This window comes from Oratosquilla oratoria, chromosome 38, assembly GCF_046742065.1.
Source record: "Oratosquilla oratoria isolate Oo_2021 chromosome 38, ASM4674206v1, whole genome shotgun sequence".
NCBI classification, from domain to species: Eukaryota; Metazoa; Arthropoda; class Malacostraca; order Stomatopoda; family Squillidae; genus Oratosquilla; species Oratosquilla oratoria.
Genome location: NC_134814.1, coordinates 15422308 through 15438419, shown reverse-complemented (window position 1 = coordinate 15438419; position 16112 = coordinate 15422308). Strand labels below are relative to the sequence as shown.

General features: G+C 36.1%; 1 protein-coding gene across 6 annotated transcripts in view; it reads left to right on the top strand.

Annotated features, from left to right (window-relative positions):
* LOC143019973 (protein CREG1-like) overlaps window positions 1-16112 on the top strand; it is a 52538-nt gene that overhangs the window by 12012 nt on the left and 24414 nt on the right. Inside the window, exons 1-2 of one of the 6 annotated variants that reach the window (XM_076176035.1) lie at window positions 6878-7030; window positions 11030-11098. The exons of 1 other annotated variant lie outside the window; for it this stretch is intronic. In XM_076176035.1, the coding sequence (XP_076032150.1) occupies window positions 7025-7030; window positions 11030-11098 (75 nt within the window). In that variant the 5' untranslated portion in view covers window positions 6878-7024. Of the gene's footprint in view, window positions 1-6877; window positions 7031-11029; window positions 11099-16112 lie in introns of those variants that run through there. 4 more of the 6 variants (XM_076176031.1, XM_076176033.1, XM_076176032.1 and 1 more) reach the window with 4 other exon arrangements.

Below are 16112 nucleotides of genomic sequence, written 5' to 3'. Positions count from 1 at the left end.
GTTTTGTCTCCTTTCACGTGTAACCCCTGTTCACCTAGCAGTGAGTAGGTACGGGACGTTAGTCAAGGAGTTGTGACCTTGCTGTCCCAGTGTGTGGTGTGTGAGTGGTCTCAGACCTACCCAGAGATCGGCAAATAATGAGTTCTGAGCTCACTGCCGTAGGGTGGTGTCTGGCTGTCTCGACAGAGACTGCAGCAGATCCGAGGTGAATACACAAAGGATTACAAAGGCGGAGCATGCCGACAGGAGACCTTTTGGACCATATTAGGTCGGATGCGAAAAAAAATATAATAATAAATGAATAGATAAAAACTATGATAATGTAAATAGCAAATGGAGTACATGAATAAATGCATAGGTATAGTTAAATAATAAACAAATAGGTAAATAGAAAATAATAATAAATTAATAGAAAATGATAATAAATTTATATATAACTAATAATAAATGAGAATCAAACAGACAAATGATAACAAAACAAAAATAAATAATATAAAATAAATGGTAATCATTACAGCATCTTGCTTAGGTGTTTATCTAAATGATTCTTAAAGCTTCGAACTGAACTACATTGCACTGCCTCTGCAGGAAGTTTATTCCATTCATTAACTACACGGTTGGCGAAGTTGTTTCTACCCACTTCCAAATTGAATCTATTTCCAGACAGTTTGAGACCATTGTTTCTTGTTTGATTCTCATTCAGTGTGAAAATTTTGTCACTTTTGATGTTGTCAATTCCCTTTAGAATTTTAAAGACCTGTATCAAGTCACCTCTGAGTCTACGCTTTTTTTTAGGGAAAACAGATTCATATGTTTTAGTCGATTTTCGTATGATTTATTTTTGATATTTGGAATCAGGTTTGTGGCTCGCCGTTGTACTTTTTCCAATCTGTCAATGTCTTTAATGAGATTCGGTGACCATACGGACACACACACGCACACACACACACACACACACACACACACACACACACACTTCAACGAATGGACGGCTTAGAAGACGTTCTGAAGAAAAGTGAAGTCTGTGGATCCCAACGCAAAGAGAAGTGCCTAGTGTGTTTGCAGGGTGGGGGGGAAATTGCTCGTGGAGTAGTGGGAACGTAGGGAAAGAGGAAAAGGGGAGGGATTACTGAGGGAAATGGAAGGAAATGAGGAGGGAGTAGACTTTGCCCAGCCAGACAAGCGGAAGGTAAACAAAAGACTGAGCGAGGATCAAATGTCTAATAAAAATGTAAAGATTAGAAGTATAGAGAGGAGCAATACAGAAGAAAGTGACGAGAATATGTTCCAGGGATTTAAAGAGGGTGGGGGGGACACAACCCCCCCCCCGACTGATAAGACTAGAGGAGAGAGTTGATAAGGTGATCGAGGACTTGGAACGTAAGTTAGGTAATGTAGACTCCATTTTCCAGAGAATTGAAAGGTTGGAACAACTAGAGAAGGCTAACAGAAACTTTACTGAAGAAATAGAGGACCTAAAAAGACAGTTAGGAAATGTAAAGGAGGAGAATGAGAAATTGAAGAAGAATAGTAATGAAAATAGAGAGAAAATAGCTACAGAAGTTAAAAATTGGAGAATAACTCAAGAAGGGAATAAGGTTTCATTCACTGACATAGTCAAACAGCAATTGAAAGAACATAATGAAGACTCAGTTATTAAAGTGATGAGACAGAAGGAGAATATAGTAAGAGAATTAGCTGACAAAAAGAAATGCATAATTATATTAGGAATGGAAGAGAAACATAACCCAGATAGAACCGCAAGAATCAAGGAGGAAAATGAAAGAGTAAGCAGTTTATTAAAATTAGTCCAGGAAGATGAACCAGAAATTATAAAGGAAATTGAGGAAAAATTCAGACTAGGAAAATATAGTACAGATAAGACCAGACCAATTAAGATTAAATTCAGGTCACAAACAACGGCAGAGAAAATTCTATCCAAGACAGGGAAACTAGCAATAAATGATCAATATAAAAAGGTATGGATAAAAAGAGAAATGAATAAGGAGGAAAGAGAGGCAGAAAAGCAGAAAAGAATTGAAGCTAAGACAAAAAACGAGGAAAGAACGGAGTCAGAGAAAGAGAGATTCTATTGGAGAGTAGTGAACATGAAAATAAAGCAGTTCGACATACTAAAGAAAAACATAAGGGAAACAGAGAACACAATGGAATTGGCAGAAAACTAAGAGTGTCTTACACAAATATAGATGGATTGATAACAGGATTGAATGAACTGAATGATTATTTGAAAGAAAAAGAACCGGACATAATGGGAATTGTAGAAACAAAATTAAAAGGCCCACTACCACCCAACAGTGTAGGACATGATACATACAATTATTGGATTAGAAACAGAGAGAAAAAACAAGGGGGTGGAGTTATGTTCCTGACTAAGAAGGATATAAACGTGAAAGGTGTCATATATGGAAAGAATACAGTAGAGATGATTATGATAGAAGTGGAAGACCGAGATAAGAAGAGCAGAAAATTTGTGATCAATTATGTGCCTCCGAAAACAGCCTCATGGGAGAAGAGTGAACATAAAAGTATGTTAGAGGACACAAAGATAGCATTAACTAAAATAATGGAAGACGGAGGAAGAATAGTTATGATGGGCGACTTTAATTGCAAAGAAATCTGCTGGGAAGAAATGACAGTAAAGAGTGGTGATGACTCATGGGGAAATGCTCTACTTGAGATGATTACTGACCATTCAATGACACAATGGATACAAGAGAACACTAGGTATAGAAATGAAGAAGAACCATCGAGGCTAGACTTAATAATTACATCTGAACCTAGAATAGTGGACAAGATTGAATATAAAACACCAATAGGTAAAAGTGACCACATATTGATTGAACTGGAACTTAATGAAGAAAAATATATGAAAAGAAATGGACAATATAGAAAAGGAAGAATGATGTATGAAAAAACAAACTTTGATAAAATAAGAGAATTCTTCCAACAAGAAAACTGGGAAGAAATATACAAAGAAGAAACATCAGTGGAAGAGAAATGGAATATTTTGACAAAAATTTACAAAAAAGGAGTGGAAAAGTATGTCCCAAGACAAAAACAAGAAAAAGAATATGTAAAATGCTGGTACAACAAAAGTTGTAGGGAGTTAAAAGACAAAAGAGACAAAGCCTGGACCAGATGGAAAAAAGACAGAAGACCTGAAAAATGGAAAATATATACTGGTTATAGAAATGAATATGTACAAAAGTGCAGAGAGGAAAAAAGAAAATATGAAAAAGATGTTATAGAAAAGTGTAAAGATCAACCAAAACTATTCTACAGATTTGTAAACAATAAACTGAAAAACAAACAAGACTTGGAGAAATTAAGACAAGGAGGAGTTGAATACACTGAGGAAATGGAAATGGCAGAAATTATGAACAAACATTTTAAATCAGTGTTTACAAGGGAAAATATACAACCTGAAGAGATTGAGTGGAAGGAAAAAGTCCCCCCTATGGAAGAAATAGAAGTAACAAAGAATGAAATATTGACACACTTGGGTAATTTTGATGTCAGAAAATCGCATGGGCCAGATGAAATAGCAAACTGGATTCTGAAAGAATGCAGGAATGAACTGGCAGACAAAATACATAGCATAATAAGCAGTTCCTTAAAAGAAGGAAAAGTTCCAGAAGATTGGAAAAAAGCAAATATAGTACCTATATATAAAGGAGGAAATAAAGAAGAACCTACCAACTATAGACCAGTCTCTCTAACAAGTACAATAGCAAAAATATGTGAAAGAATTATCAAAAGTAGATGGGTAAAATACTTGGAAAAAAACAACGTACTAAATCCAAGGCAATTTGGATTCAGACAAGGACGATCATGCGTCACCAATTTAATATGTTTCTATTCAAGGCTAATAGATATAATACAAGAAAGAGATGGATGGGCTGATTGTGCATTTCTAGACCTAAAAAAAGCTTTTGACAAAGTACCACATAAGAAGCTGCTTAAGAAATTAGAATATGAAGGAGGAATACAAGGTAAATTGCTAAATTGGATGGAAGACTTTTTGCAAGAAAGAAAAATGAGAGTAGTGATAAGAGATCAGCACTCAAAATGGAATGAAGTAATAAGCGGTGTCCCGCAGGGAACAGTTCTGGCCCCAATAATGTTTGCTATATATATTAATGATATGGATGAAGGAATTGAAAGCTATATGAGCTTCTTTGCAGATGATGCAAAACTACTGAAAAGAATGAAAACTGAAGAAGATTGTGAATCACTACAGAGAGATCTAAATAAAGTACAGGAATGGAGTAGGAAGTGGGAGATGGAGTTCAATACAAAAAAGTGTAGTATAATGGAATTTGGAAAAAGCAAAAACAGAATAACAGGATCATATAATTTGGGAGAAGAAGGAATAAAAAGAGTAGAAAATGAGAAAGACCTGGGAGTCATTGTTATGAATAATATGTCACCTGAGAAACATATAAATAAGATTTTTGGAGAAACCTATAATTTAATAAGAACAATCAAAGTGGCATTTACATACCTGGATGAAGAAATGGTGAGGAAAATCCTAATCACCCTGATAAGACCAAGATTGGAATATGCAGCAACGATATGGTCACCAAGTACAAAAAAATGTATAAAAAAACTTGAAAGAATACAAAGAGCAATTACAAAATTGGCACCAACACTCTCAAAACTATCATATGAAGAGAGACTACAAAAACTTAAACTACAGACACTAGAGCAAAGAAGAGAGAGAGGAGATTTGATAGCTATTTACAGAATCATGAAAGGCATAGAAATTACTGATAGAGAGAATCTGATAAAATGGGATGACAGAAATACAAGAGGACACGGAAAGAAAATAAAAAAAGACAGCTATAGAAGAGATTTGAAAAAGAACAGCTTTCCTCACAGAGCAATAGACAGTTGGAACAAGTTAGATGAGAAAGTGGTGTGTGCAAAAACAATACACGAATTTAAAAATAGTTTAGATAAAATGAGATATGAAGACGGGACCCCACGAGCATAGCTCCCCTTCCCGTAAAATACAACTAGGTAAATACAACTAGGTAAATACACACACACACACATACACACCCACACACTTCGAAATGGGAAGAAGTAAAAAGTGGCGTCCCCCAAGGCTCTGTTTTGGCTCCCTTAATGTTTGTCATATACATAAATGATATGGACGAAAGAGTGAATTGTTACATGAACTTCTTTGCCGACGATGCTAAATTGCTCAAGAGAGTGAAAACGGAAGAAGATTGCAGATTGTTACAAGATGACTTACATAGAGTATGGGAATGGAGTCAGAAACACGAAATGAATTTCAACATCAAGAAATGTAGCATAATGGAGTTCGGAAAAGGCAAAAATAGAGTCTCAGGAAACTATATGATTGGAGATAAAGAAGTCAAAAAAGTTAACTCAGAGAGGGACCTAGGAGTAATCATCTCAAGTGACTTGACTCCTGACAAACACGTAAACAAGATATTTGGAGAGACTTACAATCTGTTAAGATCTATGAAAGTGGCTTTCGACTACATGGATGAAGAGATGGTTAAGAAATTAATTGTTGCATTGATAAGACCGAAACTAGAATATGCTATATCATTGTGGGCACCAAGCACAAAGAAGAACACAAAGAAGTTAGAAAGAATCCAGAGAGCGGCGACCAAGATGGCACCTACATTATCAAATTTGACATATGAACAAAGATTGGAAAAATTACAACTGATAACGCTAGAACAGAGAAGGGAGAGAGGTGATTTGTTGACCATCTTTAGAATAATGAAGGGAATGGAAGTTCTTGATAGAGGTGACCTATTAAAATGGGACAAAAGAGAAACAAGAGGACACGCAAAGAAACTAAAGAAAGACAGTTAAAGAAGAGACCTGAAAAAGAACAGTTTCCCACACAGGGTAATTGACGTCTGGAACAAATTGAACAGTGAAACAGTTAATGCCAGAAATATACACGAATTCAAAAGCAAACTAGATGTAGAGATACAAAAAAAAAAAAAAAACGGGTCAACACGAGCTTAGCCCCAGTCCCGTAAAATACAAGTAGGTAAACAAGTTTCATTTCTATACACGACTCGGTGGCGCGGTTGGTAGAGTTCCCGACTATCACTACGGCGGTCCAGGTTTGAATCCTACCTAGGGCTGAAATACTTGTAATATCGCTGCGCTTTGAGCCGTCCCTCCAACTTCAGTGGGTGGGGAGTTGGGTGTGTGTGTGTGAGTGCAAGGTCACAGCACTACCTATAGATCGGTCATACGAGCTCTAAGCTCTTTTTCGGGAGGGATATAGCTGTCGATTACGAGTTCAGCACGTGATCCAAAGACCAAGGTGAATACACACACACACAATTTTATATATGTATACATATATATATATATATATATATACATATATATATATATATATATATATATATATATATATATATATATTTAGATATATATATATATATTAGGTGCAAAAACTTGTTCCAGTAACTTAATCCTTGCATTAACGCCCCTTTGGCAGTTTAGGGTCCAACGTCGCATCTTGTCGCAACGGAAAACTAAACATTTCCTTTGAGGAACGTCATATATTGAGGAAGGTAATGCAAAATCTTTAGGTCTATTCTGATGATAAACAATTTTGTTTACTTTGCTTAATCTTTCTTTGAATGAATTGTTTTCATATTGTTCTGCTGCTTGGTTCTGTAACCTTGATTGACCTGTTAGAAAGGACCCTACGTCTCATTTCCCTGCATATTCGTATTATTATTTTTATCTTATGGCAAGTTCATACTTAATTGACATATCCACTTAAAATAGCATATGTACCGATGCAATTAAAAACAAAGACAGAAAACGGGAATAAATGTAAACAATCTATCAGCTGGTCATGGTCAGTTGTGTACGTGAGTGTGGTGGGTTTTGCAATACCTAAAAGGTCGGGTTGAATAAGGGAACCCCTCAGTGCGTCAGGGATACGAAAGTTGACAGAGGACACTAATAGCCTGAGGCACCTAGGAATAAAATGAAGGTAAGTTTGGTAAAGGGAGCACATTTAAAGAAATATGTAGGTGATTTCTAAATGTATATACCTATGATATAATCATAGGTAGGAGCTGTGCTCATATTCCGTCTCTGTAAAAAAATATTATATTGAATCTAAGATTAGGAACACAGAAATAAAATCTAGCTAGACTGTTTCTCTAGTGAGGCTAATTTGAAGAGTGTAGGAAGAATATATTTCAAAAAACGGTGCTAGGGTAAATTTAGCTATGTTGCTATAATCATATTGATAATGTCAATGTCAATGATAATCACTATTCATTATTGTAGCAACATAGCATTATAATAATCATGTTTTTGTATACAGTAGTGAATAATTGTCAAGAGGAGTCTCAGTTGGGTAGAAATGTTGCAATCAAATTGTCTCAATATTGTAGTTATGATTTAATTACTTAGGTTTACTTAGGTGAATACTGGGCACAGGCTGTTTAGCCTATATGTCCAGATCTTGTATTTTTTATGTAGTCATTGGCCAGCGTGCGGCGAGAGCGACAACGCAGCTTCATAATTAAATTTCACTTCTTGATGTCTCCAATATTTATCCAGTCTTCTTTCAAATGCAAATACACTTGGGGCTTCTACAGTAGTTGATGGGAGGTTATTCCATATGTTGACTATTCTTTCTGCAAAGAAATTTTGCCTCAGCCTTGTACAACATCTTATTCATTAACTTATACTTGTGTTCTCCTGTAGCTGGGTCTGTACCCTCATCGAGCTGCAGCACCATAGCTATCCTAGTTTCTTACTTTCCAGTTATTAGTTTATATGCTTCAATTCACCCCTCAGTCTCCTGTATACTAGTGTAGGCAGCTGCAGCACTTTCAATCTCTCTTCATAACTTAAGTTCTTGAGTCCTGGAATAATTTTTGTCCCTCCTCTCTGTACATTTTCCAAAAAGATTATATATTTTTTCTAATTGGGCTCCAGATTATGCCACCAAATTGAAGATGAGGTTTCACTAATTCAGTATAAAGTTTCTTGATTTTTTTTTTTTTTTTTTAAATAGAGGAAAGATCTTCTGATAAGCACCATAACTACTTGCTTTGTTAATTTTTTCATTTATATGGTTTTCAAAATTCAATTGTTCATCCACCATTATGCTCAGATCTTTTTCTGTTAGCTCTCTCTAAAGATACTACTTGGTCTTCATTCCTCATTGTGTATTGCCTGTGTTCATGTTCACTTCCCAGGGTGAAACTGAAGTAGCCATCTCTCTGACCACCCTTGAAGTCTATTTATGTCGTTTTGTAGTATTTCTTGATCAGTGAGTTCACTATCTCTCTAAAGCAGTTTGTATCATCCACAAACATATATCAAATTGAGGCAATATTACCCGGCAAATCATTAATCTGTGTAATAAATAATAGAGGTCCGATGACACTACCCTGAGGCACTCCACTTGTCACCTCTCTCCATTCTGATGATGAGCCACTCACAACAACTCACCGTTTTCTTCCCGATAGTAATGCTGAAACCTACGAAGTTGTTCGCAGTTATCATAACTTTTTAACTAGAGATCAACATTTTGTGTGGCACTGTATCAAAGGCGTTTTTAATAAAAATCCAAATGTACTATACATCTAACTCATCCCTTCTGTCGAGTGCTTCAGTCCATACATTCATCACACTTAACATTTGCAATGTAATGGATCTTCAACTCATAAATCCAAACTATTTAGGGTTTAATAAATTGTTTTCCATTAAATGATTCAGTATTCTATCTCTTATTATAGAGTCCAGAACTTTATTAACCCCTTCCATACGGTGCCGCACAAGTAGGCGTCATGGGGAGCGAGTGTATTCGCGAGGCTGCCATATCGACGTCTTGATTATATTTATTGTAGTCGCCCCTCCATAATGACATTCTTTCTAATTCTTTTGTAATCGCATTTTCTATGGTTATCAAAATTCACGGGTGAAGAGAGAACGATCGATATAAGCGGTGACTATATTTTATGATGCGAGTATTATTACGACACGTCGTACGGCTGGCATTGGCTGCTGCCACCGAGATCTAAGTCCATGACGCCTACATGTGCGGCACCGTATGGAAGGGGTTAATAACATGTGAGACTTGTGGCTCTATAGTTACTTGAAATTTTTCTGCAGCCCTTCTTAAATATTGCAGATATATTTGCCTTCTTCCTCTTTCCCTGTCTAAGTTCCTTGCTTAGTTCTTTCAGTAATCTAGGGTGGATTTCATCTGGGCCTTGAGATTGTGTAATGTCCATAGTTTCCAGCCTCACATTGTAATTCCTGGACTCAATAGGTAAGGGCATACATTCAGGCTCCTGAGTGAACATGCCACTAAAGAAATCAGCCAATATTTGAGCCTTCTCACCATCTGTTTTCGTTAATTCAACTTTCTCCCTACTCTTGATTTTATTAAGTCAGACACACCATCTTTCATCTTAACTGTACTTCTGACAAACTTCCAAATTTTCTTGGGGTTCTCCCTAACACTTACTGAAATATCTGATTCCAATTTTTTCTGTTGTTTTCTTGTTATAGATCTTACCTTTTATCTTGATGTTTTACCTCCATGTACCTTTGCCATGCTCTGTGTTTGTTTTATTGCCTGTCATGCCTCCTTGTAAAGTGAACAGTTGTTCACCTGTTGACCAATTGACTTAGTATGCTGCAGTCTTGCCATTACTAATACCCATTGCTCTTCAACACCATCCTTACAACTATTCAATTCCTTCTCCCATTTAATACTATCCATATGTGACATGGAATTATAGTCACTTTTATCATAATAGAATTTCCTATATGAGCACATTAAACTAGGTGTGCAGGACTTGCACATTAAATGTAATAATGCAATGATCACTTTTACCCATGGGTGACTCGTATAGGATATCAGATATCATTGCCTCTTTTTTGGTATAAATTAAATCTAGTACACTTGGTGAACTAACACCTCTTTCCCTAGTGGCTTGTAACACATGTGCACAATTATGTGGTATAGCAATAGAAAATTGAATATTAATTTTGTAAATTGTAATACATCAATGTAATGTACGTTTTTCTTGATGGAATTCAATAGCAGAAAAAGTTGCTAATAGTGTTACACAACACATGTAGCCACTGTGACTGCTTGAGATGCCATCTTTGTTTTTGTAGATGCATAGGTCGAAGAAATTAAAGTATAATAAACTTGTCTATTCTAACCTAATCTACCTACCTAACCTAACCTGCATTTAGTAATGCGGTACATGTAATTCTAGAGGTCATCAGGGCAGTCATCATTGTCTTCGACCTCTGAATCTATCAAAACAAAGATGGCATATCAAGGATTTAATGCAACTTTATTTATGTATTGCTTTTAGCAGTGTTTTTTGTTATTGATTTCCACCAAGAACAACTTCTATTATGTTGATGTATTATAATTTACAAAATCAATATCTAATTTTCTAATGCTATATCTAATAATTGTGATATGTTGGTAATAAATGCTTAGAAGTGATTAGTGTGGTATGAAGTATTTCCTGTAGGGAAGGCAATTACTAAACTGAGAAAAATTGACCAATTATTGTGTTCTATATTCAAATCCAGATGTATGTTTAGAGAAATTTTAGGTGAAACAGTGGGACCTACTCTGTACAAGATCAGAAAACTGAAACCGGGAAAGAAATGATAAGTAAAAGTGAATATGGTAGCTGATGTGCAAGAATGTAGTTAAATGTGGGTTGTTTAGGGAACCAACTCAGCAGAAAATGGGACCACTGCAAGGAAGAATGTATGGGAATATCAAATAGACTTATAAACATAAGTATATTCTAGAATATGAGCCACATGACCCAGATGTTGCAGTGCCATAAATGACAAATCAATAAACAAATTAGTGCTAGAGTATAAAAATATCACAAGTACTTTAGAGAGGCATTATTAATCTCTTAAGTAGAATAGTCATTAGAAAGGTAAAATCAGTTGATCAATCCATCACCTGAGGTCTCTCTTACAGGAGACACACAGCTCCGAGATTGGCTACAGCCTCTTGAGCGGGCCTTCAAAGGGTAACCAGCAAGACCAGGTATAACTTTGAATTTTTTTCTATTGTAATTTCATTTATTTTCATGAGAACTATGTTTAAAACAAATATATGAAAATTACTATCTGAGGGACTTTTGATTAAAAATATTCATACATACATACATTTCAAGAAAAAACTGGATGTGGAGAGATACGAAAACGGGTCACAACGAGGATAGCTCCCGTCCTGTAAAATACATCTAGGTAAATACATACATTCCTGGACCTACAAAAGGCTTTTGACAAAGTACCACACAAAAAAATACTAAGAAAAATTGAACTAATAGGTGGAATACAAGGAAAATTATTGGAATGGATGGAAGACTTCTTGAAAGGAAAAAAAATGGGAGTGATACTTAGAGAAAAGAACTTGAAATGGGTAGACATAAGTGGAATACCCCAAGGCTCTGTATTGGTTTCGATAATGTTTGCTATTTATATAAACGACATGGATGAAGGAATTAAATGCTACATAAACTTCTTTGCAGATGATGCAAAACTATTGAAGAGAGTGAATAACGAAGAAGACTGTAAATCTTTTCAGGGAGATCTGGACAAAGTCTGGAATTGGAGTAAAAAGAACGAAGTGAATTTCAACATTAAAAAATGTAGTATAATGGAATTCGGAAAAAGCAAAAATAGAATATCCAGTGAATACAAAATTGGAACAAAAAAAAGTTACAAAAGTAAATTCAGAAAGAGACCTAGGAGTGATCATTTCAAATGACATGACACCAGACAAACATGTAAACAAAATAGTTGGAGAAACCTACAATTTCATAAGATCAATGAAAGTGGCCTCTGACTACATGGACGAGGCAATGATGAAAAAAATCCTAGTTACACTGTTAAGGCCAAAATTAGAGTGTGCAGCGTCACTATGGAGACCCAGTACAAAAAAAACATAAAGAAACTGGAAAGAATTCAAGGAGCACTAACAAAGATGGCACCAACACTCAACATGTTGACATATGAACAAAGATTGGACAAACTAAACTTATTAACTCTGGAGCAAAGTAGAGAAAGAGGCAATTTGATATCCATATATAGAATTATGAAAGGGATGGAAATCCTTGACAGGGATGATCTACTTAAATGGGACAGAAGAAATACAAGGGGACACAAGAAGATACTTAAGAAAGACAGTTACGGAAGAGATCTGAAAAAGAATAGCTTTCCACATAGAGTGATAGATACATGGAATAAATTGAAAGAGAAAACAGTGAGTGCTAAAACTATACATGACTTTAAGAAAGAACTGGATGTGGAAAGATACAACTGCGGGTCCCTATGAGCATAGCTCTTCTCCCACAAAATACAACTAGGTAAATACATATACCAAAAGCTTTTTTTTTTCCCTTACATGGGAGGTAGCCAAAAAACAAAGGCATAGAAACCACTCCCACCCATTCCATCCTCTACATACTCCACTCCCCTCTACCCTCTTCCCTTCCTCCCATCTTGGCACCTCCTGGATGATGTGTTATCCCTGCATCTTGTCCACTGCCCTGGGTCAGAAGCAGTGTTAATTTTCATTCAAAAACACAGCATACCATGCCATCTCTTGGTGTTGGTGATACTGTCATGAGTTGTGTGCCAACCCTAGTGTCCTGTAGCAAAACTGATGATATTCAGCAATATTGAGAGTTTATCATCATTTTTTGAGAGTATTCTCAACTCCCTAAATATCTTTGACAACAGCCAAGATGTGTGGATAGATGGCATATTTATGGGCTATTAATTTGAACCATAATGTCTCTCTGAAGAAGTTTTCATATTGTTGCATCATTGGTGCTTACCTGTATGCATGTTGATTCTGCATTGTCTTTGGACACAAAAAAAAAGTAGTATGCATGATGCACTCAATATTTTTCATGTGTGCTCCTACACATCTCTAGATGCCACAAGCTTTGTAAACAATGATGTCTACAATATAATACAGATATTTTTTCATCTCGACCCAAGTGAGACAGTAAAAAGGTTGATAATGGTGATTATTTTAGATTGCATACACAATGAAAAGAAAGCTTCACTACAAGTATCACTAAGAAAGCACCAATCTTTTGACAACATAAAAAATTACAAGATTTTCACACTGAATGCAAATGACATACATACATATACCAAAGGCTTTTCCCCCTTACACGGGGGGTAGACAAAAAGAAAAAGGCATAGAAACCACTCCCACCCATTCCATCCCCTACATATTCCACTCTCCTCCACCCTCCCTCTCATCTTGGCACTTCGTGGATGACGGGTCATCCCTGCATCCTGTCCACTGCCCTAGGTCAGAAGCAGTGTCGCAAGATACGGCACATCCACAGCAAGGCTGCTTCATTAATTTGGTGACCCCCCCCCCCTCGCCAACCCCGCCGGCCGTAAAGGGGAAGACGGGGAGAAATCCCGTCAGACAGCGGCAATTTATTTTGAAGTAAGGAAAACCGCAAGTTCTGACAAAATCTTGACAATATATATGCCAGGAACAAACTATAGAAAATTAATTTCAATGCCAAAACACACAAAGTATTGGAAATTAGTAAAAGCTCAAAAATACTATTAATGAATTATAGATTGGGGAATGAGGCATATAGAAAAGCAAAAGAAGCGTAGGCACTGAGAGTATTGTTGATGAAGAACTTGTCATTTGACAAAGATTGTTGATTAAAATTGGCTTTACACTACACAAAGTAAAAAAAAAAAAAAATAAAAAATAAATATATATATAAAAAAAAAAATATATATATATAAATAGACTGGTTGATTCACCCTAGATGTGGTGTTTCTGCACAAAGCAAAGGATATAAACAAATACGAACAAAGGCAAGAGAGAGGGAGAGGGGGACACGTTCTTGGAACTAGTTTGGGGTGGTAGGGCATCATAAGGTCATGGAAACAAATTGAAAAAGACCACATGTCTTAAGGATATTAAACAGTTTTCCATACTGATGCATCAACTCTTGGTACACCCTTAAAGATAACCCATGTTGGAATTTTGTAGAATTTAAAAAATTGGTGTGATAGATAAAAAAAAAGTACATTTGTAGATAACACAGTAATGTCAGAGAATACACCACAGGCATTGCATCACTTTAATGGTGTGTAGATTATAATGGTGGTGTTATCTTTGTTGTCCTCTGTTGGTGACATTTGGACTAGGAAAAACTGAGAGACTTAGTCAGGCTTTTGAAGGGCACATAAGGGCTTTGAAATACTTGTAGTTATCCTGTTATTAAAGCATTCTCCAGCTCTTTTGTCATTGTGGTACATGCTGTGGATTGCTTCAAACTGATGCTTGTGTAATTCACAAAAGGTAGAAATATCAGGACACAACAGAGGTCAGACTATTAGTATGATAGTGAAAAATATATTGCAGAATTTTTGTAACATGTCAACCATAGGGAATTATAAGATAAGGCAGTGTAAGGGCAACAGAATGTAATTCAAAATAAGTCTAAGTCATGGAATTTGTTCATTGTTTAACTTTTTGACTTTGAAGGAAAACTTGTATATTTTTTCCCTGCTATTACCACATCCTTATCTAGATAAGAGAAACCCATCTCTAACTCAAAGGGACCTGTTATGATTCCTTTTAAATGCAGGTATGGATAGCTATGTTCTGGCTACCACCAGACAATTTTATTCAGCCAAGAGTAACCTCTTCATGGATTGAGAGTGTATTCCTTAACTCCTCCCATACAATGATGCCCGTGCACTGTATTACAAAGGATTACAAGGGAGGAGCATGCTGACAGGAGGCCTTTTGATTCATATCTAGGTCAGGTGCCAAAATATGATAATAATGATAAATGAATAGACAAAGTTAAATAATAAACAGGTAAATAGTAAATAATAATAAATACATACATATACCAAAGACCCCTTTACAAGGGAGTTAGCCAAAAAATAAAGGCATAGAAACCACTCCCACCCATTCCATCCCCTACATACTCCACTCCCCTCTACCCTCTTCCCTCCCTCTTATCTTGGCACCTCCTTGGTGACGGGTCATCTCATCCTTGGTCAACCCCTCATGTTTACTCCCACCACATCTGCCTTCCATACCTCTTTTACTAGTCTTTCTTCACTCATTCTTTCCATGTGTCCAAACCATCTTAATACTCTTTCATCAACCCTATCTCCCAACTCCCTTTCCACCCCTGTTCTCCTCCTCACCTCCTCATTTCTCACTCTATCTAGCCTAGTAACCCCCATCATATTTCTCAGACACCTCCTCTCAAACACATTCAAACTCCTCCTCTCTTCATTCCTTGTGTTCCATATTTCTGCCCCATACAGTGCTGTTGGCACAATCACTCCTTCATACAATCTCCTCTTAGCATTCATTTCCAATTGTCTATTTCTCATTACACTTTTTAATCCCCCAAGTGGCAGGAAAGGGAGGATTTGGGTTGGAGGTAGAATGTAGATTAAGAAAAGTGAGTAAATAAATGGACAGATAAATAATAATAAATAATAATAAACAGACAAAATAATAACAGATAAACAAATAATACAAAATAAATGCCAGGCATTACAGGATCTTGCTTAAGTGTTTATCTAAACAAATCTTAAAGCTTCTAACTGAACTACATTGCATTGCCTTTGTAGGAAGTTTATTTAATTCATTAACTACACAGTTGGCAAAGTTGTTTCTACCCACTTCCAAATTAAATCTATTTCCTGACAATTTGAGACAATTATTTCTTGTCAGCATATGTGTCATGAGGTACGAGTGGGTATATGAGGATGCCAGCATTGGCGTCTTGATTATGTTTATTTTGTAGTTGTAGCTGAGTGACCATCATATTTTGTGAACTGGCTTGATCATATTTTCTGTGGTTATTAATATTCAGAGTGAAAGAGAATGAGTAATACAGATATAACTTTATATTTTATAATGCGAGTATTGTGATGCATCATTGATTCATTGTACTCCAGGCAGCTGATGCTGCCCATGAGAATCTCACTTGTATTGAAGAGGTTAAGGGTTGTATATCAACTAATGCCAGATAATA